The following is a 23,327-nucleotide window of genomic DNA, read 5'->3' on the forward strand; positions in this document are numbered from 1 at the left end:
AAATTAAGAATTCTACAAAACATATTTCTATTCCGAGAATATAAATTTTGAATATTTATTAAATGTTTTCAAAATTTCAGAAATTGTCATGGGAACAAAATAAATAAAAAAATGATTTATGAGCAAAAATTGTTCCAAAATAGATTTTGGTAAAATTGCGAATGTTTACCAAACACGTCCTAAGCTATCGATTGAGGAAACTTTACAACTTGTAATGCACTAATTTCTTGTGTTTTGAATAACGCATCCTTTTTAAGAATTATTTCATACGAGATGTGTTTAGCCAGTGTTCTTAAGTACTTGCTAGAATGTGAATTCATAAAAGAACTGCTTTCCTGATAAAATAAAGTGACAAAAACCAACATACATCAATTTTTCTTAATTACATCGTCCCTGTAATCTACATAGCGAGGCGGCTTATCATCCCTCCAGACGAATCTAGCCAGTTTACAGAGCTACATAAGATAAAGTTAGTTAGGCCATTTGCATTATCGAGTCGTGGCGTGTGTTGGTAAGTTAGGTCAAGACAAATTGAGATTGTTAGTTCCCGTAAAACATGGTTATAGGCAGTGTTTGGAGGCGATTTTGCCACTTGGGTGCGGGGACTAGAAGGGTCTACACGAGTTATCTTTTGCGCTTTTGAAAGATTCTTCGAGAAAAAACATTGACCCAAGAAAAGTAACGGAATCTAAGGAGATGTGGTGCTTGGTGGGGACTTAGGGTGAATAGCAATTGTGATTTTGGTATCCAGGTAACATATCACGAAAGTTGAAAATCCATGTGATGAACGCACGGAATTGGTACAATTGATTTTTAGAAGTCGTATGTTCAAATCTTATCAACTGTGAACAAATTGCTCTAAGTCATAGCTATTTGTATAGGTCACAAGCTTCGATTTAAGGGCTGGTGCCTCCATCTAAAATATAGGAAAAGGAAATCCCCATTATATGTTGTTAAATTACATATAATAATCGCAGAGCACTGCGACCCATTGATGAGGGCCGGCTAATTTGCCATATAATCACAAATTCAAGCATATCATGAACAAATATTTTATCTGCTTATATCTTGGGCGTTTGTTGTCTTGTATGAAAAAAACTTCATGACTTTTAGCACGCGTGGTGAAGTTGTAATGACGGGTTCATCAATTTCAAACTTTAGGATTACTCGTACTATGTGTAATTATGCTCAGATTGATTGTTCGATAGAGACTAAAGAGCATGAGACTCTCGTGTGATGACGTCTAGAAAGGTTAGTCACGCCAATCGATCATTTCTGTCCTTCTACTTAGAGAAAAACAACTACAGATAAAGATTTGCATGATAAACATCAAAATCAATTGTAAAAGATATAGGAACTCCCTTAACACAAGGAACACGACACGCATTTTGTAATTAGTCTTTACGACCCACCAACCTTTCAACGCTTGGCAGATAGGCCTCCTACAAGTGGAGGCATCAATTTGGCCTAATTCACATAAAATAATGTCGGGTCATGTGCAATCCTCTGACGTTAGCCTTTGGCACAATAATCTTCATTTGTCCCGACTTCTAATTATGCAACGGACCGAATATTCGTTTTTTTCGCTTTAGTCTAGAGGTTGTTCTTTTCGATCTACTAGCTCAATCTTAATTTTAATCTTAATCCTAAAATTCGAATTGATTTTTGACCCAAAATAAATGTGGAAAATCGAGTCCAAGTGGCTGCACGAGAAGTGCTAATGAGTTCTTTCTTTGCAATAAGAAAGGTGGTTGGGTATCAAATTGGTATAAAAAATTGCTACAATACGGGTTTGGATCAAGGCCTCAAGTTTCAATATTCTAAAAGCCTCGAGACCCTCGCGATATCTCACAACTACACCCGGTAAGCATTCTCTTCCTTGAATATTTATGAAATCTGGTATGTCAAGATCAAACCAAATGTCGGGGGTAGAGATAGAGATTAATAACTTGGCTATCACCATGTTTAAGGATTCTTGACATTCTCTAGTTATCAAGATTTCTATTCTTATAATTCTAATTATTAAGAGATCTCACATTAATTCCACATCTCAAATAGTTTTGAACACGCCTAAGATTTAAATACTCCAAAATAACCCTCATTAGGACCTCATTAATGGTAAGATTGATGGAAAGAGCAAAAACATACCTTAAATATAGATCAATTGATCTAATGATTTTCATCGACCTTTTCTAAATTGTCGTTTCTTCTTTTGTCGTGTAGAAGTTACTCTTTTATGAGAATCATCTAAGATTCGCTTATTTTATAAGTTTAGTTGTTAGGATTCTAATTTAGAAGAATATAACTAAAGTACATTTAGTTTTTAATGTCTCTCTAAGGTTCAATGTCTAACAACTCTATGTAATTATAATTATTTAGTTTAATTTTTCTAGAGGAGTTCTTTGGTTAAAGTTGTGGACTCTTTATTATAATTTGTACATAAGATACCTCAATTGACAAAGATTACCAACAAGGTCAAACTTTTTACAAAATCCATTATAGAAATATGCTTTAGCACTGTAACTGTAAGTAAAGTGGAAGAGAGGAATGAAGTTTGTATGAAAACAATGGAAAATAACATGAGGTGGTGGAGTAAAAGGTTTGTTTTGATTGATATGGACATTTTTGTATTTTTATGAAAATGTGTGGCTTCTGCGTCTGCATCTGCGTCTTCAATAAATAGCAACTTTTACTCTTTCCATTTGTGATTTTGATTAAATGGTTCTCTTAATATTATTTTCGTCAACTCAATACATTAGTGAATGTTACAGCCAGTTAGAGTGTGAAAATAGCGTGAGCCTTATTACAGTTATCATGGTTAATTATCATGAAAAAGAAATAATTATTTTGACAATTACAATTATCGTAAATATCTTGATAATTTTGCCTATCATGACTATCAAAATAATCAAATTTCAGAAGGAAAATATAAGAATCTATAAACGAAAATCAAATATGATATATGAAACACAAATGATTTGAAAGCGTTAAAAAAAAGGAGTGAAATATTTCATATAAAGTTTTTTTTTTTAAATATTCCATGAGAATAGTTAAGTGATCGAGGTAATTCAACCAACTAGTTGAGGTGAATCTCTTGACTCTCTTCTAATCGAATAATATATTGGCTAGCCTCTTAATTTAGTCAAAGTCTATTCATTCTCTAAATAAGAAAAAATCATTCGACATCCAATTTCTCCTTAGAGAATAGTTGGTATGCGTTTAGAATTTCTCCGGGTAATTATGTTTCCCTCTTGGCCAGGACCTTTCAGAAGCGAAGTCCTTATCGGCCAGGCTGTTGAGCTCCGACAACAGCAGCCTGCCTGGCCAAATAAGTCTCGGAGTGTGCTTCCGAGCGGCGGCATCGAGCAGAGGACGGGCCGACTCAACTCCGGCCGGCTCGACAAAAGTAGGAGCTGAAGCAGGGAAAACTCTAGAGGACCGGCGACTCTCGAAGGAGGAGGGGACGATGAACAAGGGATTGAAGGAAAAAGGAGCGACATCAGGAGGCTAAGGACATTCAGAGACGACATTACAAGCGCCGAAGAAAGAAATCTTTATCGCCGGGTCCCTTTGAGCTCATTCGAGCTCGATGAATAAGGTTTACTCGAATCTTTTAATAAAAGGTTGGAATGGGTTTATCGTAGTCGAGTCCAACTGAAAAATGGTCCATGGTGAACTCATCTTTAAACCTGTTTCGACCAAAAAAAAAAACTCATCTTTAAACCATTAGTAAATCAATTCAAAACCCCAAAAAAAAAAAAAAAAAAGAGAAGGAGAATTAGAAGTTTCTGCTTTCCACCGCCCCTTGCCATATATCTGCACCACCGACACCTATGCTCTTAGTCCACGTCATCGCCGGTGATTTTCTCTGGCTCGGCCGTGGCTCGTCCTCGCTATCGTCGAGCCTAAGCTCAGCCGGTGCGCTCTATTGCTAGATCCCAGATTGAGCCCAAGCAAGCCCTAGATCCAACCTAGATGGCTCTACTTGACCTCGGATGTTGGCCAATCTGATGTCAAGCAAGCTAGGCAATGGTTGGGCCTGTCATGTAGGACGGTCGGTAATGATTATACTACAACGTCAACAATTTTCAATGAAAATTTACCATACCGACTATATTGAAATTTCACATAAAAGTTTAAGATTAAATTAACAAAAATTAAAATAAATTATGACCAAACCGGTTTCCATGCAATGTTTTTAAGACTAATTTTTTGTGGAAAAGGACATTTCTGAAAAATATATTCTAGAAAGTCAATTCTCGGGAAAATGACAATTTTTTTATTTTTTTTTTATGTTTGGAAAAATTTGAAAATGAATTAGAAATTATTTTCAAAATGACAATATTTTTTATGAGTTTGGCTGAAATTTGAAATGAATTAGATATTATTTATTGTTATTTGGTATAAAAATATAATTTTATTTTCTTAGGGAAAATTACCAAAATATTCTGTTTACTTTCTATTTTAAATATTATTATTTCTATTTTCCCCCTTTTGTTTTTCCTTATTCCTCAATTGGTCACCTACAGAGGTGATTGGCCATAGGTAAGGGACAAGCTCACCCAACGCTAGGGAGGCTCAGGTGAGGCTCCATCTCACTAGATTGATGAGCTTGAGGCCTTGCCAATGTAGCGAGGTTGAAGGTCGAAGCTCAAGGTTTGAAGGTTGAAGCGCGAGGCCTTACTAAGGGCCCGTTTTGTTCAACTTTGCAGAAATGACTTTGAGAAAATGCAAATATCTTTGAGGTAAATGGGTTTTCCGAAATGCTACACTATTTGATAAATTGCAATCTCAAATAGCATTGTAAAGTAACTTTAGCATAAATACCGTTTGGCAAATCTCATATTTGTAATTGACTTTTGTTATTTATATATATACATTTTTTTAAAGTCTGAAAATCAAATCCGACAGCTACTATTGGGATCGACTAACCCCAAGGGGTGGTCATCGAGGACACACGACCCTCAGGCGGCGATGGTGATTGTCGAAGAAACCCGATTCTCAAGCAGGGAAGACGAAGACGAATGGGGAAGAAGATGAACAATGATGTTGATGAACAGTGAACTTGCATTTTCAAAATACCCAATGCTCAAAGTCTGGTCCGAACGTGCATTGACCTTTTAGCATTGAGAATGTTAATATTTGGTCAATGAGCTTTCAAAAATATTTACCAAACACAAAAATATTTTTTTCAATGGGCTTTGGGCCCAAAGCCCTTTAGGAAAGTTGAACCAAATGGGGCCTAAATTGACAAGCTTAAAGCTCCCTATTTGGTGAGGTCGAGCCTTATTGGTCTTGGGCAAGGTTGAGACTCACCAGCCTTGGGTGAGCTTGTCCCTCGCTTATGGCTGTTGCCATGGTTAGCAACTAGCCGTGGAAGAAGAAAAAAGGGAAAATGAAAAGAAAAGAAAAAATTATATAAAGAGAAGAGGAAGGTGAAGGAGTGCATAGAGGCCTCGGTCTGGGCGAAAGAAAGGAGGGAAGATAATTTCATATTTTTGAAAAGATGAAATCATCTCCCCACTTTTTAAGGTTTTTTATTTTTATTTTTTTTTTCATTGTCCAAGAACATTTTCCTTGATTATTTTATTTATTATGAACCAAATGTCAGAAAATTTGGTTTTTTGTTTGAAAATTATGTTCCTTAAAATAAATGGAGTTTTGAATAATTTTTTTCCAAGATGTAACGGGGAGAAGCACCGAGAGACTGGATAGATTCACTTTGCCTTTTCTCAAGACAAATTGGGATGTCATGTAAGGAGAGTTATTGAAGATCGCTCACAATTTTCCATGCAAATGCGACGACGGGCTCCCATTTACAAGCAAAAGATAAGCCTACTTGAGAGAACACTATTGATAAATTTGAGAACCGTTTGTCTGATTGAAAAAGATCCATTGGACTCCCTGGCATCGATCTCAAGATGATGAAACGTGACATTGGAAGTTCTTCCTCGTGGATCTGCCGTTTCTCATTTGCTTATGAGTTTTTCTAGTGGGTTAGGTTAGGCATGTCATTCGGTGAAGCGTCTTGTCAAAGGGGGCTATGCTGGCATGTAAACACGTTGTTTTAGCGGAATCCGCCGAACGAGTCACATCAATTGCGTTGGACTTAAATTGGGCTAGTTAGACACGATTATTTTGTTGCGATAATTAAGAGTGTATTTAATAACCTTTTTATTTTCAGAAAAAATTTATTTAGATTTTTTCTTTTATCATCTAAAATAATTTTTGAGTAAAAAGAATGTGTTCGGTAACTATACAAAATTTTAATTTTCGAAATAGAAAAAGAATGGAAATGTGTTTTATATGACTTACAATTTTTTTTTTGTATTGTATAATTTCTTTTAATTTTTTAACAAATTTTTTCTTTTTCCTCTCTTTTCTTCCTCCTCTAATTGGTCACCGAGTGGCAATGACCAGTGGTGGGTAGCAATCGACAATCAGTAGCGAACCAATTAGAAGAGGAAGAGGAAGAAAAGAAAAGCAAAAGACAAAAAGAAAATGACTTATTTCACAAATTATTCCCAAATAAAAACAAATCTTTTTTATTCTTGATTTTATTCCAAATCCATTCTTCGGTCATTTTTCTATTCCAGAAAATAGAAAAATTAATTGATATTATCATATAGGTTTCTATTTTTCTTTTTTGTATTCTAAGAAACAAAAGAACAGAAAAATATAGAGATACAAACGTTAACAAACGGACTAAAATGCAGCTAAATCGTTACAAGGAGAGAGTAAATAAATGCGGAGCCGTTGGGTTTGGGCATGAGCTCGGTCCATTAAGGACCACGGGCCTGGTATGGGCCCAAGAGTGCCGGGCTTTGGTCCAATCAAAAGCCCAAAAGATAGTACCGATAGGGGAGATCCATCGGCCATCCTCAGCCCTTGATCGCAAAGAACCCACGAGATCCGAAGGCCGAGATGCCGCTGCTGCACGCGCGCGCGCGCTCCACACGATCTTGCCCTCCCAAAGCGAGAGGTCATACCGTCGCCTCATTTTATCGGGACTCGGTGGTTTCAATTTGCAACGGTCGCTACGTGGTGGTGGTGCTCTTCCGCCACCGTACGGACATGGCCTCGCTCTCTCTCCGGCGCGCCGCCGTGCCTCCGCTTCGGTCCGCCGCCGTCATCTCTTCGTCAGGTACTCCTCCCTTGTTCTTCATCCCTCCTATGTTGACCTGCGCATGTCGTGGTTCAGTGTTTTTAGCCGTTTTTTTGTGGGGGATGATTTGATGCGATGGAGGAAATGGAGCGGAGCGGAGCGGAGGAGGTTCTGATCGTTTCGGGTTGGAGGATTAGGGCTTTTGACGCGTAGTGTGATTAGTTTCCACTTCGGTTCTCGATCGAACTGTGCGATGAGGAGAAGCTACTTCTCAGCTGGAGGACTCTTTTGTTTGATTTCTGGTCAATGTGCTTTGACGTCTTACAGGCTCGACCGCCTAGAAATGCACGCGGCTGGTGTTTGGATATGGGGAAATTCAGGCCGTGCTCCAGAAGGAGGTATTAATCTGTCTGTTTCGGGGGTTGCTGGCAGTCGTGTTTTCTGTTGTTTCGGCGATGCTGTGGCATGACAATGATCAAGCTTGTGCATGCGATGCGATGCAGGCTCTTTTCATGGTTTCATTAACTCGATGAATTTTGGTTTGTGATTTCTCTGTCTCTGTCTCTGTCTCTGTCTCTCTCTGGTTTGCGCAATTCTGTAAGACTTTAGGATCCTGCAATTAGTCCTGATTTCTAATTTGCTCATTTAGTTTCTCTATAAATGAGTCATAACTGAATTTTCAAAGACATTCGTATTAGAGCCTGCCCTGTTTGTTAACTTTGTTGATCATCTGACCTGTTCTCTTTATTCTTAAATTCAATGTAAGGCTTCTGACCCTGAGCAAAGAACATGCGGATTTATGATTCAATTGGGCCCCTTTGTTTGTGCTTCTATATAGATCCTCCCAAAGTTGTCACTTGGTGGTTTTAACAGAATTGTGCCAAAGATGTATTGATGATAATTGGATGAAATGGTTTCTTTGACCTTAATCTTCTCCCTGTCCAACTTGAACTCATAATTCTAAATTTTTGTTTAGGATTTTCCTTTAAGGGATTGCTTATATACTGTATAAGACTGCTCAATGTTGGACAAGCAGTATTCCACCGTCTTTTTTTAGTATTTGCTCAAATGTCTTTTATCGTTTTCGTAATGCATAGTTTCCAACTCATAGTTTTGGTCTTTAGGCCTGCATGTGTTTAAATGCGGTGGGCATCTATGCATTATATGGTTCTCATCAACTTTTTATATCTGAGAAGAATAATAATAGAGTGGCACATTTGGGTCTAATAATACAGGAGAACTTTGATATGTGCAGTCAGTAACGATGCAGAAGAAGCTTTCAAAAAGACAGTAGAAATTGACAGGTTGATAGATCTTCTGAGGCATGCAAACCCACAGGAGGTGAGTGGATGATGCCTTGCTTTTCTCTCCTAATTAGTAATTGGATTTGGTAAAAACTTTTCATTTATGATATTGATATGACTGGTCAATAACTTTAAATGTAAATATACTTTCCTCCTGACTTTGCCTTTCAATCTTCATGCAGGTTCAGCAAATTGTTGGAGAGAACATCCTGGCCTTTAATGAGGGATTCTGGATAAGACTTGCTGCAAGAACCGATACCTGCAAGTCAGATGATGATAAAGCATGGTTCTTGGACTTGTTTGATTCTGCTGTCTTAATTTTTCCTTTGCTAAATCATTCCTTAGTATTTGTTGAGAAATGGTTTTGACATCATTTCATATCTATGCAGAAAGATTACGAGGAATTGGCTCTATCTGTGATGAGCATAGTGGACCGCCTTGTCCATAAAACTAATGTATCTTTCTCCCCTTCATTTACATGCACAAGCACATATGGAAGATTCACCTTTAACACCCTGGCTTTGTCTATTGAGGCTCTTTGTTTTGTTTGTTATTGCACCTTATCTTTTATGCTTGCCTCTGCAGGAAAAGATAGAATCTTCGACTGATGTTCTCAAGGGAATTTTAAAGCCTGTTGTTGATGAAAAGGAAGAGATTTCCTGGCCTCCTAGAGACCCTAAGGCTCTTAAAGCAATGGAGGAAGTATGTGTTTATAATATTTTCTGAGTTGTTGCTTTGCTGTGGCAGTTTTAGTGCACATAAATGATCTAGACTACATTTGTAACTCATCGTTCCATGCATACAACAAAAGCTGAGCCTTATCCCAGTGAATGGAGTTGACTCATTTTCTATACACAATGAGGATAAATTTGATTTTGTCTATTGTTCATCAGCCAGTCGCATGATTTATTTAGGATCTGTCAGGGGCTTCTACTTTTAAATCGGTGATTAATTTGCGGAACTCACACTTTAACTATAATTAAGCTTCAAATATTGAAGAAAATTCAATATTTAAATATTATAGTATAGAATTGTATATAATCTTCATAATATTACCACAAATGGGAGGAAATTCGCCGGGAAAAGTTAGAAGTAGCTGAAAATGGCCAGTAAACATGGCCTTTACCTTGCCTTCCGTTTTTCATCAATCTCTTGACCTCCTTATAGAGTAAGAGAATTGAAAACTGGTCATGCTTCATTGCTTCTCTGTGCATGAAGATATTTTTTTCCTCTGAAGGTGAATTGTTTCTCCGGGAGCTTCATTATCATGTCATCCTATCTCACCATTGCACTCATAAGACACTTTATGGTTTATGTTGTGATTATATGTATTGAGCAGAGTAGATTTTTCCTAGGAAGTAATGCAAAGGGAGCAAGAAGGTCAACTAGATGAGGGATTCCTCTCTGAAGTTAATGCTCAGTTAAGACAAGTAAGTCTCTTTGCTACTTCTATGGACATCTGCTTGAAGATATTTTGGTTATAGTTGCTGTTCCTGATTATGATCTTTCTTTCATCCATTTACTCAACTATTGCTAGTTCTTCTCCTGATCATCGTCTGTCTTTTGTGGTTGATATTGATTTCTTCATTCCATGATGGCAACTCAACTCAAATGTGAGGTAGAGTGAGAAAATACGCTTGTATATATTTTCGAGGGTTGACATTTCAATTTCATCATTGATAATACCAAATGTTTGTGCTGATAAAATTTCATACAATGAAGATATATTTGATAATACCATCTCTGTTTTGTTTCCTTTGCAAGCAAAACTGCATGTTAATGCCAATTTCTCTTCCATGATTTTTTTATGCATATAATTAGGTTTTTATATCTACACCATGTGCAGGCAAAAGAAGATGTAGACAAGCCCGGGCTTGTGGCTATGCTACAGAAAGTCTTGCAACTTTATGCTTCCAGAGTTCTCTCCAAGCGCAGTTATGCCAAGAGAGGTGAATAATAGTGAGCAAGTTGATAATTATTATGTTAACCTTGAAGGAGGTAGGCTATCTGAAAGGTTATAACATCAACTTCTTTTGGTGTTGACTCTCGATTAGATCTATATTTACATTCAAAGTAAAAAATCATAGAGGTAGATGTTTTGAGGAAATATTGATGTTTCAATTAGTGAGGCAATTAGTTGTGGGAGACTGGGAATTTTGGACATACAATATTTGTCTCTTTTTCTGGTTCTCCATGCTCCTTCAGAATCTTTTCATATTTCTCTGACATGCCTGTAATGGGGCTGATATGAAGTTGACTTTGTGATATGAACGAATTGCAGGAAATGAAGTGTTGAAGGCAGAGGAGTTCCTGGAGGTCCTTATAAAAGGTGGTTTTCACATGAATTTACTTATGTTTGGTGCTTTATTTCTGTAAATTTGACGACTTGACTGTAATGGGTCTTTATAAAGGCGTAAGCTTAGTCAATTTTTCAGTTCTTACTTGGTTATGTTTTCTCTGTGGCCGAATTATATGATATATTTAAAGTCATGCACAATGAGATCAATCTAAGCACAGAAAAGGTCATATAATTTTATATGCCACCCTTCTTGTAGCTCCTTATGCGAAGTCTAGTTTTTGGGGAGCCAATTTTCTCATCCGACTTTTGACTCTTAATCCAACTGTCTTTCAGTTATCAAAAGTCCATGAGAAACCAGAAGCCAAACCTAATTCATCCTTTTTTGGCTTTTAAGAGAAATATAAATGAAGAAAATTTCCTTGGAAATGTAAAAGAAAAGTTCATATCTCATTTTCATCTACATCTTTGATAATTTTTCAGTACAAACCACGAGGAAATGTTATATGTATGATTACTTGATGACAAATTGTCAGTATGGGATATAATGAAGTCCTGGCTTAAGTCAAAATTGACAGCTAAAGCAAGTTATGGTCAGAAACCAGAGCTTACCTCGTACAGGCTGCAAGCCTGGTTTGAGTTTGAGGATCCTCCTTCATCTCTTTTGGCTACAAAAAAAGGTCGTGCCATGTTGGGGATACATTGTAAGCTAGCTGGCTAATTGTTCAAGTTGAGTGTACCTTCTAGAATTTGTTGCAACTCCACGGACACCAGGTCCGTCTTACAAAATGTCTGATTTGAAGATGAAAACGTTGTTCTTTTATCTTGGTAATAGTAGCTATTAAATGCAATAGTTTCATGATCTGGAGTGCATGCGATTTTCTTATTTTTTCTATGGACAGACTGGCTATACTGGGCCAAGTTTGATTGGTTAATGAGATTTAAGGGTGATTGTTGGTAAATTGATTTTTTCTACGTTCAAAGCCAAGTAACAACCTATGTAAGTTGACTGTTAAGTCCTAATTTGCCTCTAGATTATTTAAAATGTGGGTTGGATGATGATGAATTTTTTGCCTTTTGGCTTTGTAAGAATTTTATGGCTGACCTCTGGTACAAGCAGTTCTGAATTTAGAGCAAGCTTGTGAAGTACACTGTTGCGGTATTGCAGTCTGGTGTTCTTCAACTATATACGTTTTGGGTCAATGAGCTGATGATTTTTTTTGTACATTCTTGCTTTGGTGCCTCAAAAATGGATGGCTCACTGCAACAGCTCCAGAGGAAGAATGGAATAAGCTATTGCTTGACGGCATGACAGTTGGTAAAGGTAATGTTTCACCGGAAGATTTATATGCAGTCATAAAGAAGCGGATAGAGCGGACTTTGATCCGAACAGTAAGTCCATTTCTTGACCTTGCCTGCCACGTATTGATGAGTTATGTTTTTGTGTCACTTCTCTGGCTAGCTCTTTGATATCTCTGACATTCCATTTTCCTCTCTTACCAGGAAGGAGGTTCTTACCAGCAGAGGGTCCTCACGGAGTATCTAAAAGGCATCCAATCAAGAGCAGAGGAGATCGTACAAGTATTACAAGGAAGAACTATATAGTTCATGTGCAGTATATAAGGTTTCTGGGGCGGTGCATCATCTGCACATGAGCATAGCTAATCCTTGGTTCCACACAAGAAAGAAGAGTACAGCAATTCAGAGCACTCTTATTTGCTACGACGTTTCATTCACGCTCGAAAATCTGTGTGGAGCAGCCCGATTCATTTCGGATGAGAAAGGCGTGTCCTGCAGTTGCTCTTAATAAAGATTTAACTTCATTGTTTATTCACATCCATTAACTTGTAAAATATATGGAGCAGTCTCATGAAAAGCTTCTCCGAGTGAAAACTAACGATGCAGATGTCCTCTGTGTCATGGGTTCTGTGAAACTTCCGATGAGGCAGAGCCATCACAAACTGCACAGCAAAGTTGTTTCAAATGCTACATATGTTCTCAAATGGAAAATTTGTTTGATGCACGTCTTATGAGAGAGCTTGTTTAGCCAAATGGTGTCCTTATACCTTGCTTACGAGAACCTCAGTTCCGGATTATAATTTCAAAGACCTGAGTGTAAATTCCACTAGAGCTCGGTTAATCATGAGTCAAAATTTACCCTTCGAACTCCATAAGCTGCAGAGCCATGGAGGCTCAAGTACGGCTCAAGTACGAGTACAAAAATAAACACAAAGTTCCAACAAACTGTTACTCAACTCAGTTAATCCAACTGGCAGTAAGCACCAAGATCTCCTATGAGATTATTAACGAGATTTTGTTCCTCAACATAACTGAACACTCGAATCTAACTTTCACAAAAGAACATTTACCTTAACAACACTATCAATAGAAAGAGAACCTTTGAGAAATCTTCCGGAAATGGTTTAGGGTAATGTCGAGTCATGAACCGCCATCGTGGGATAGTTCTCAAGCAAAAACTTCTTGTGGGTGCCAATGATCAAACCACAAAAGATGTCATACGGCCATTGCCACTCTAGAATCCTCCTTACCTTTTAAAAATTCTCTTCAAGCATAAGTGCCACTGATTGAACCTTCAAACAGAGCCCAAATGCTCCGCATCGCCTCTCTCTCTCTCTCTCTCTTCTCTCTCTCCCACTCTCTCTATCTCTAGAAGCCACCCTTTCTAGATATTTCCAGAAGATAAAGCTACCAACTTGAGCAAGGTGGCAAGTTAACAACTAAGATCCGTGTGGAGACTTCCTCCACCGACTTTGATGTGGACATCGAGTCATATCAAGGAGGGTGCTAGGGACCCATTGTACATTCCTATTGGTTCGATTACTTGAGCATGGGCCAAACAATTCAGGCAAGCTGTTGGCATTATAGTTCGTGATATTTGGCGTGAAGATGACCTTGGATCAAATCTTGAAGAATCTTGGAAATCTTGGTGCAATTTAATTACCTTGTCACCAAATAATTAACCAAGTCAATTTATATATATTCTTGTTTAAGAATATTCTAAAACATGAATATTTTAGAATATAATGCATTAGATTTTTAGGGTTGGTTTTTAGGGTTTGTGTGGCAGCCTATATAAAGAATTTGTCAAATTTCTTTGGGGACAGATATATTTTATTTTTGAGAAAAAGAATTGAGAGGTTCTATTTTTACTGTTCTTTTGAGGACTTGACCTAATCAAGATTCTTTTGTGGTGGTCAATTTGACTTATCGAGCGAGATAGCGAATTCTTTTGCTCGTGGTGTCTATAACGTTGGTTGGTTGACACGTGTTCGTCAATAGGTCACGTTCATACCAAGGTTGCCAATCACAGGTTTGATTGGAGGTCGAGGTTTGCAATTCGCACTATCTGAGCCTTCGTAGAACGATCCCTCCGCAACGATTCACATCAGACCTAGTATTAGTATGAATAGGCAGACCCTCTTACCATTTGTTTCAAATAGAGCGAAGGGAACATCTGGTGGGAGCATCGAAAGAGTAGGTCTCCTCGTGTGAGGAGTGTTAAAGCGAGGTGTGTGGGAGTGACGTGAGAAACTTACGAGTAGGTGAGTGTATGATAAGTGTGTATATTCACAATAGAGATTTTATAGACATAGTGAAGGTATTTTTCAATTGCTATTTTGAGGTAGAGCAAGTATAAGGTTCATTCAATAGTGGTATCAGAGCAAGCGATTTGAGACCATAAACCTAGCAATAAGGAGTCATGGTACGTGACGATAGTGGTCCAAACCATTGTACTAAGCAAGCATCATGAATCGGAGTATTTCGGAATCCTATAAGTACATAGTCAAATATTGTGATCGGTTGGTCGGGGACCAAGCTTACTTGGTATAGTGCCGGGCATTATGAGCAAGCTAGGATGACGGATGTTTTGAGCTTGGTCAACAGCGTCGAGAAGCACAATGGCTCTAATCATAATCATTGGAGAATCCACATGCAATTTTACCTACAAGATTTATGGGACATCATTGGCGACATAGATCTTGACCCAAAGTGGTGAAATTGCATGCAGATTCTCCAATGATTATGACAAGAGTCGTTGTGCTTCTCGACGCTGTTAACCAAGCTCAAAACATCCATCATCTTAGCTTGCTCATAATGCCTAGCACTATACTAAGTAAGATTGATCCTCGATCAACCGATCACAATATTTAACTATGCACTAATAGGATTCTGACATACTCCGATTCATAGTCTTTGATTGTGCATTGACAACCAAACCATTGTCATTGTATACCACGACTCTTGATTATTGGGTTCCCAGTTCTTGATGACCTACTCTTATACCGCTTGTTAAGTGAGTCCTATACTTGCCCTTCAAAATAGCAATTGAAAAATACCTTCAATATTTATGTAACATATGAATTGTAAATACATGGTTATTTACAGTCACTTAGTCACTGGCAAGTTTCACATGCCACAGTTATCACTCGTACGCACCTCACTTTGATATACATGGACTCTCTTACATTGCTCACACCATATATATGTGGCACTCTACTTATTATTAATGGGAAGACGATCTGCCTGTTTACACTAATGCTAGGTCGGTAAGTCTCCACACCTCTCATCAAGTTCTCAACTTGCCAGCTTGATTAACCTAGAGAAGGTGGCTTCTCGAGAGAGAAAGTCTCCGGAGAAAGGGAGAAAAACCTGGAGAGAGGAGAGGAGAGAAAAATTTGGAGAAAAGGGGAGAGAAAAGCAATGTGACCTCTTCAATACTCTCCCTCAAGAGCTGCCCTTTCTTAACATAGGCCTTGCAATCATATCAAGTTGCTTTCAAAACTCTCCAAATTTGCAGCTTCAAGTTTGGTAAAGATGTCTGTAAGTTGATCACTTATCTTGACGTATTACTTCTTTATCTTGCCTAGTAGTACTTTCTCCCACAATAGTGTAGTCCTACATGTTTAGTTCGTGCATGAAAAGTAGAGCTCTCCGTCTAGCTTATAGTTGATAGATTGTCACTGTATAGCTGTGCTGAATAATCTACCAATTGAAAAGGATCATTAATTGTACCAGTCTTTTAAGCCGCCATTGATGTGTGTACTCTAGTCGAACTACAGCGACGGGTCTATTGTTTTAAAAATTTTGGCTGTGAAACTAATTTCATTTTTTCTTGATCTTCAATTTCTTCAGCTTAGCTCCAGCTAAACCCACATTGGGCGTCACAAATGAGATAGATTACCCAGACATTACTAACGTTCAATGATCAGATTACATATGGTCTCTAGTGGTAATTTCATGGAACAACTATGTTCCCTTCTATGACTGTCCAGGTGTTACGTGTAGCGAAAAACGTAGAGGGTGATTGCCCTTTTACGTCATTTCAATTACAGGTTCAAGTTCACTCGTGGATTGCCCTTTTACGTCACTCATCCCAACCACAGTCTTTTCTCTCACGGTTTTAAAACGCGTGACACAGATTAGAGGGACTCAAGCCTTATAAGCTAACCAAGATCTCCCTCCCTAGGCGATATGGGACAAGAAAAGAGGCTGTCACAAAACCCTTCTTTCCTCCGAATGTTTAGGCTCCATGACAACAGCTTCCACAAGACACTTCCCAAATTGACCGGTTGTTTAGAATTCAATCTTTTGGGGAGCGAATGATAATTATTCTTGTCAGAAATTGATTTTTGGTTTATATTTTTCTTATTAAATAAGTTTTTAAGAAAAATACGCATTTGATAACGATGTAAAATGTATATTCTTGAAATAGAAATTCGTTTAATAACGATACAATTTAGCCAGATGAACAATTCTTTCATAGGATAACCATCCTAAAGTCTCTTTGTGTAGATCTTTCAATCATAAATCTGAGTGGCAATAACTTTAGCAGAACGATTTCTAATGCGCTTATTTATCTTCTAAAACTAATCAAAAGAGGACCTATCTACAAATTAACTGGCAGGGAAAAATCCAGCCTCCGCCTGGGAATCTCTCGTCTCTTTATGGCCTTCATATCGTGGATAATCTTTTAGAAGGAAGCATGCTCCCAAGAACTTGGCCAGCTCTCCAACTTCACGTTCCTTCGTCTTCGATCAATAATCTCTCGGGCCCAGCTGCCCCTTATCAACCTATTGTTTTCAGTGGGTTCAACAATCTAAGCGGGGTTCCTCTTCAGATTTATCTCACTCTTCCAGAACTCCAAATCTTGGTGGTAATCAGCTATCCGGGCCGGTCCCCAGCTCTATGACAGACGCTGCCAAACTCATGGAAATAAACGGTGTCCTCAAAACTAATTCATGGTCAATACCACCAAAATTGGGAAGCCCTACAGAGCTTGCAGCTTCTAAGTTTCCGTTAAACCTTCTAGGAACAGAAGTAGGTGATGATCCGATCTTCCTTGTGTTGGGAAATATGGCTTTGAATTGGGTAAAACAATGAAGTCGGATCTTTAAAGTAATCAAGTCGGACTTTGAGGTGTGATATCATTTTCTTTAATGATAGTACCTAGTAACAGAGGTAGTGACACAGAAAGCATGATAGTCTTGGAGATCCTTCTTTGTCGCAACATATCTAGAGGCCAAGAAAATGGATTTGGATAGATGCGATTATAGAAGGATCGGTGTAAAATTTTCACAGGCTTGTATGTCAATTTGGAATGATGTCAATGAAGTGCAAAACATGAGGAAGTTTTCAGTGGTCTGGTTATCAATCACAGCTCACGGAACTTGATCTTTAACCCCCAAATCAAATAAAATAAAAATAAAAAGATAGAAAGAAAGACCGAACTAAATTCAGATACTGTCGCACTGCATATGTACAATTTTTACTTTCGGACCAGGAATTGAGCTGGAAATGTAAGTAGTATGATAGGTTATGACTTCAAGCTTTCGGAATCGCAGATAACACAATGATACCGACCGACATTGTTTACCTTGGTAGCTTCATAGCAACTGCAGCAAGGTTTATATAGTCAACAACAAAGTTTTAAGAAATGATTGTTGTTGGATTTTGTCTAAATATTATTATCTTATTGGTTTCAGGTTTGTGAGCAGTGAGCTCAATGGGTTGAAAAGAAAAGAAAACAAACCATTTCAGCTCTTCCAAGCTAAACAAAGCAGCCTTAAAAACCAGGCACAAATGCATTCCTTCAATTGTCTAGTCACGGTTACAAAAGCATAATGCAACTCTTTCTCCCAATAAAGTTTACAGAATCAGTGCTCAGGTGGCCAAGCATCATAAGATCACATGCATGTATTCATCGGTGTCTGGCAAAGTGGGAGAGGAAACATGGTGTGCAAAAATTTATGGACAAATAATGTTAAATGAGAAAAAATCCACAGATGCCAAAGTTCATTCAATAGGAACCAGACAAGAGAGAACATAACTCCAAATAATTTACAGTTAGCAGCTGTAAACCAGGCAGTTTCAGAGTCGCATAAAAATTACAACATAGAGGATGAATGCAAAAGTTTTCTGTTGGTAATGCTTGATAGAAATGAAGAATCAAAACAACAGTATAGCGAATGCAGTATTTCTATTTTGTGAACTTGTCCTTTGAAATTCGAAACATTGAGGGGAGAACTCCAATTGTATGTCCAAAAGGTGAATCTCGCTGAAAGGAAAGAATGGTCGCCAATTCTGGATTGTAGTCTTACAACTTGTGGATTAGTTTTACAGCTCTGAACTAACTTGTCAGTCGAACCTCTTCAACCTGTCAAATTCAATTCAACAAAGGAAAGGAAGTGCACAATCAAAATAAAAAAGCCAGTCTTACAATATAAAGAATTGTGACTTATCAAACATACGAAGCATGAAGATGCTTAAATAGGAGTCACAAAAATTTGCCAAAGATGCTGATGTGCAATGCAACAAATACAACATCAGGACAATACAACGCCACTTTATAACAATGATAGGTCACAGTATCCACAAAACTATCTATATGGACCAAAAAAAACCTACAAAAGTTTACAATTAACAAGCGTACAGAAGGATACAAATACAATAATCATAAGCACTTGCATCTCAATAATGAAAATTGAACGTGAAATACCCTCCGATAAACAAACACATCTTTCATTCATTTGGCTCACAACCTAACTTGCACATGCATTAGCCTCTCTTCTAGCTAAGATCCTTTCTACTGATGATTAAAAACCTCTTCATGAAAAGCATCCTGTAATATCTACTCAGTTTTCCGGTTCTCCTCACTTCTTCTCCACTTAATACATCTCCACAATTACTCTGCCAATTTACTTTTATAGCTTAGATCTATTTCACTGCTAATGACAGCTATTCTTTTAGCTTAGATCAATCAGTTCTGATCTCAAGTCACCATACCAATGCCAGCATTCACATTAACAGCATCCTGCTGGTGCTCACACTTCATCTTGGCACTCCATTGCACATCCTTCTTCCTATTTTTATCCTTTTGTGATAAGGAAGCAATTATATCTGCACAGATTTTCAAAACAGGTAGGTAAACTCCAGCTATCAGCCCTCTAAACAATTCAGGGCATGCAATAAGTGCAGCTATGGATTTGCATCAATTCCCCACCTCCAACAGCATGACCAATGCAAACACCTGACAAGAAACTTTACAACATGTGGTCTGATTAAGACTTCTAAGATCCCCAGATAAAACTGCTTGATTTCTTGATTTCCAAATCAAGTACACACCCATTCTAGACCAAACTCCAGTTACAAATCTTCCAAAATCTCAATTACTAATCCACTTTAGCTCATGTTATACATTTATGAATACCACCTAGTGCTAAAAGCACAAACTACCAAAGCCAACTCCCTTTACCAAATATCTCTACAAGGATGGTTGCACAGGAAAAGAAGATGCACTTGACACATGGAGAATAGCACTTAAATGTTGCACAGCATTATATATAATGACATACACTAGATGAGAAATGTTTACATACATCCGATGTATGGGACCCACTACCGAGAGGGAGTACACAGCAGAATACAGAAACTTTTCACACTTAATTGGCTTAATTGGAACATTTAGCTCGGGTCATTATCTAGCATAACATGTAGTCAGGAACTTATGCCTAGGTTCTGTAAAGTTCGACGTCATAATTAGGCAACGCATCAAATGCCAAAGCAGATAAGATCCTAACTATATATTCATTATGCACTCGCACGACATTGGGAAAAAAAATTAAAATGAACAAGGATGACCAAAGAAACCTAAATAGCTAAGTTTTAAAAATCAAAGGTATTGATTCTTCATGAATCTAGTTTGCAAGAAACAATCAAATATAGACCAGACAGCATATGCCTAAATAACACCTTTCCCCTGTCTTTTACAAAAGCATGCACACTCACACAACACATACAAGCACAAACACAATGGAATGGTTCTGAAAGGAGATGAGAGATTTCAGGAATGACAACCAAATTTGCCAAGATCAAGTTTCCACCTCTCTTATACTATGTATAGGAGAATGAACTAATTTTAATAGCAAGCACGGTTGCAGATTCATTAAAATTCGGTGATTTTGGAAATGAAAGCATGACCCTTTCAAGCTTTATGAGTCTGAAATTTGTAAGACTTTAATCCACAGGATTGGTGAGCTATCACAAGTAATTCTTTGATTAGGATTAATGTTGGTCCCAGTGAATAACTACCCCGATAACGTACCGATCAAATCTTTATTACTTTCCTTATTGCAATAACAACGAGACATAGTATATATGGAGAGTAGTCATCAATGCAAAGACAAATTCAGGTAGAAACTTATTATGGGTTGGACTTACGATCATCCAACTCGACTAAAAAGTACAATAGGATTGTTTCATAAGATCATCGCTAGATTAATCAAGCCTCATCCTACACGTGATTAGAAAACACAACCGTAAGCTCCCCCACCGTCACGAATAAGCTTTGCACACATCATGTCATTAGTCATGCTAAACTGAATACAAAGCTAGCTCTTTTTGAAACATATGCTATTTAACACTACTCCAAAAGGTGAGAAAAAGCATCACATCTTTTGCATACCCCCATAAGATCATCGAAATCTCTATGCCATAGGCTTCCAGTTCTCCCCGAGGGAAGAAGCATTCTAAACAGGACTGAGAAACGTTTAAAAGCTCTCAAGTCCTCAATGGTGTCCGATGCAGGGTAGCAGGTCATATTACTGAAGTCAACGGATTTCATATCAGAACAGTACATGAACAGAAGTCAGAAACTTCGGCATGGAGTTGGAGTATTCCGACGACAAAAGAACCCAAGAATCCACACAGACAAATCAACAAACAACACACCAACGACCAAGCGACTAAAACGATGGCAGAAAGAAAGGCATAACTCTAAAAGGAAACCAAACAGAGGGATGCATTCAGCAATAGAAAAAAATTCAAAACACTCCGACACAAAAGGACATGGGAGAACAAACGGAAACGGCAAATCGCACAAGCCAAAAAGATTTCACTTTTACACGCGAAACGGGTAGGTCTAGCTACACAAACCTCAAGTTCACGTTCCCAATGACAATGGGAAAGGTAGAATCCTCAGCTCTCTCTTCGTCTTCCTCCTCGTCGCACCAACTTTCCTCGGTCAACCTCTCGAGGTAACTCCCGTAGATGCGCTCGGGCACGAACCCATTGTCCTCGCCAGTCATGACGTGCCCGTGCCACTCCCACGTCCGGTAGTTCGGGTCGGACCCGTCGTAGGAGCGGACGCAGACGTAGTGCTCCCCGACGGTGATGGCCGTGCCGGAATTCGGCTTGAGCGAGTCGCCGCGGCCGGAGCAGATGGTCCTGATGATCTCCATCTCGATCCTGCGCTCCTGCTCCGCCACCCAGGCTCTGGTGCTGCTCTCCCTCCTGCGGCGATCCTCCACGGATGATGGGTCCGAGAGGGAGGACCCAGCAGAGGACTGTGCAGGAGGGTGGGTAGCTGATGCTGATGATGGGTTGCTCGGGGTTTGGGTTGGGGAAGGAGGAGGAGGGAGGGTGTCCAGGTTGCGGGCGGAGGAGGAGGAGGAGGGAGTGTTGGTGATGGTCATGGTGAGTTTCGACCGATCAAGAAGGCTCTCTCTCACGTACCCAAAGTTTTTTGCACTTTGCAGGTTGACGCAGGACAACTTAGCGTTGCTTTTATAGCGCCCAAAAAAGGAAATCTCGGCACGAGGAGGAAACTCGTTAAGGACGACAGCTTTTGTCCTTTTGTAGTCGGACAACTCGGTTTTTCCTTTCCCGACCAGAAAAAAAAAATTTTGGTTTTTGTCTTTCTTTATTTTTTATTATTTTTCTTTAATGTGAAAAATCAAGATTTAAGAATTCATTTGTTTCACGAAAAAAGAATAATTTAAAATACATTTTTAAGAAATGAAACCTAATTATTTTTCTGACCTCTTACATCTAATTTTGAACCTGGTTTTGGAGATGCCAAATTATAGATGTGTCATTCTCAATTTACTAATTTACTTACTTAAATTCAAGGAGCTCGGAAGCGAAATGAAATCAAGTTTGGGGCATTATACATCCCCTGCTCGGAAGATGGAAAGACTTTGCTCTTCAAGTATAGGAAGGGCTTCGATTATAAGCTATTTACACCAACAAATAACCTACCACTTTTTAATGGATAAACAATGGGTTTAGTCAGTTAAATGAGTTTGGTTGATTGCAATCGGCATAGTTTTCGATTTATTGACTAGTTCATCGATGACCATAGTGTCATGGGCTGAGAGTTTCCTTGGCCTCGGAACGACCCGCGGGCACCTAGCGAGCGGAATTCACCAAGCTAGCCCTTTCTTTAGCTGTTCCACGAACGATATGGTAAATGATTCTTCGTGCGAGATCCTACCACGCCCGGCTCTCGCTCGGGCGTCTAGTCCATCGAGTAAGGCAAGAGTTCTCTTTAGGCACAACAACCGGTTTCGGCTCGCCATGGCCTCATCGGGAGAGTGGCATCGCTCCGACCGGTTTGTGCATGGGAGGCCTACCCCGTCTTCAGAGCTCCTAAGTAATATAATCCTTCTATACTAGAACTCCTAGCACCAATCGTTATGACGCCACTCCACGGACCAATTGTGTTCTACTTTTCTGCCCCCACACTCTTCACCATATAACCCAAGCACTACTCACAAGTGTCATGAGTACGGGAGGATTCACGGACCGTGACAATAACGTGTAGCTTTTTAGTAGAGGTGTTAAAATAGGTCATTGACCCATTTATGGACCCATATATGTTTACATGGCTTGTTAATTGATCAAAATTATTTGCCAATGCACCTATAATGAGTTTTAAAAACAAAAAGACTGAGATATATGGGTCTTAAATGGGTCTAAGAGCAGACCCATTTATTAACCCATTAAAAATGAATTCATTTACAATTTCCCAATGCACCCATATTTTTTTTTCTTTTTTTTTTCTTTCTTCTTCCTTCGGTTGCCGGCGACCGGCCAGGTGAGCCTCAAGCTCATCGGCGTCGGGTGAGCTTGAGCTCGCCGAATCTGGCGAGACTCGAACCGCCCACAACGATCAGCCAAAGAAGAAGAAGAAAAAAAGAAAAAAAGGAAAAAGAAAAGAAAATTGTATTTAAAAATTAAATAAAAATAATTTTAAAAAGTAAAAAATAATTAAAATTCGATTTTTTAAAATTATTATTTTAAAAATATAAAAATTATCCATTAA

The 23,327-nt window shown here is 38.5% G+C and overlaps 2 protein-coding genes across 3 annotated transcripts; one reads left to right on the plus strand and one right to left on the minus strand.

Annotated features, from left to right (window-relative positions):
• The first annotated feature begins 7,027 nt into the window (after window positions 1–7,027).
• Window positions 7,028–12,728, plus strand: LOC104440706. 2 transcript variants are annotated; one of them, XM_010053652.3, is made up of 11 exons: window positions 7,028–7,144; window positions 7,433–7,503; window positions 8,341–8,446; window positions 8,592–8,690; window positions 8,799–8,864; window positions 8,995–9,111; window positions 9,765–9,839; window positions 10,256–10,358; window positions 10,691–10,738; window positions 11,976–12,097; window positions 12,209–12,728. In XM_010053652.3, the coding sequence occupies exons 2-11, from the start codon at window positions 7,472–7,474 to the stop codon at window positions 12,308–12,310; spliced, it is 870 nt and encodes a 289-aa protein (XP_010051954.2). In that variant the 5' UTR covers window positions 7,028–7,144; window positions 7,433–7,471; the 3' UTR covers window positions 12,311–12,728. The 2 variants fall into 2 exon arrangements, with proteins under 2 accessions (XP_010051954.2, XP_010051955.2); XM_010053653.3 differs by having other exon boundaries at window positions 8,361–8,446.
• A 5,331-nt stretch (window positions 12,729–18,059) lies between these two features.
• LOC120286424 lies at window positions 18,060–21,696 on the minus strand. Its single transcript, XM_039311506.1, has 2 exons — window positions 21,158–21,696; window positions 18,060–18,380 (listed from the first exon to the last, which is right to left on the minus strand). Exons 1-2 carry the CDS (start codon window positions 21,694–21,696, stop codon window positions 18,362–18,364), a joined length of 558 nt encoding a protein of 185 aa, XP_039167440.1. The 3' UTR covers window positions 18,060–18,361.
• Between the last annotated feature and the right edge of the window lie 1,631 nt (window positions 21,697–23,327).

Source organism: Eucalyptus grandis, chromosome 4 (genome assembly GCF_016545825.1).
Source record: "Eucalyptus grandis isolate ANBG69807.140 chromosome 4, ASM1654582v1, whole genome shotgun sequence".
NCBI lineage: Eukaryota > Viridiplantae > Streptophyta > Magnoliopsida > Myrtales > Myrtaceae > Eucalyptus > Eucalyptus grandis.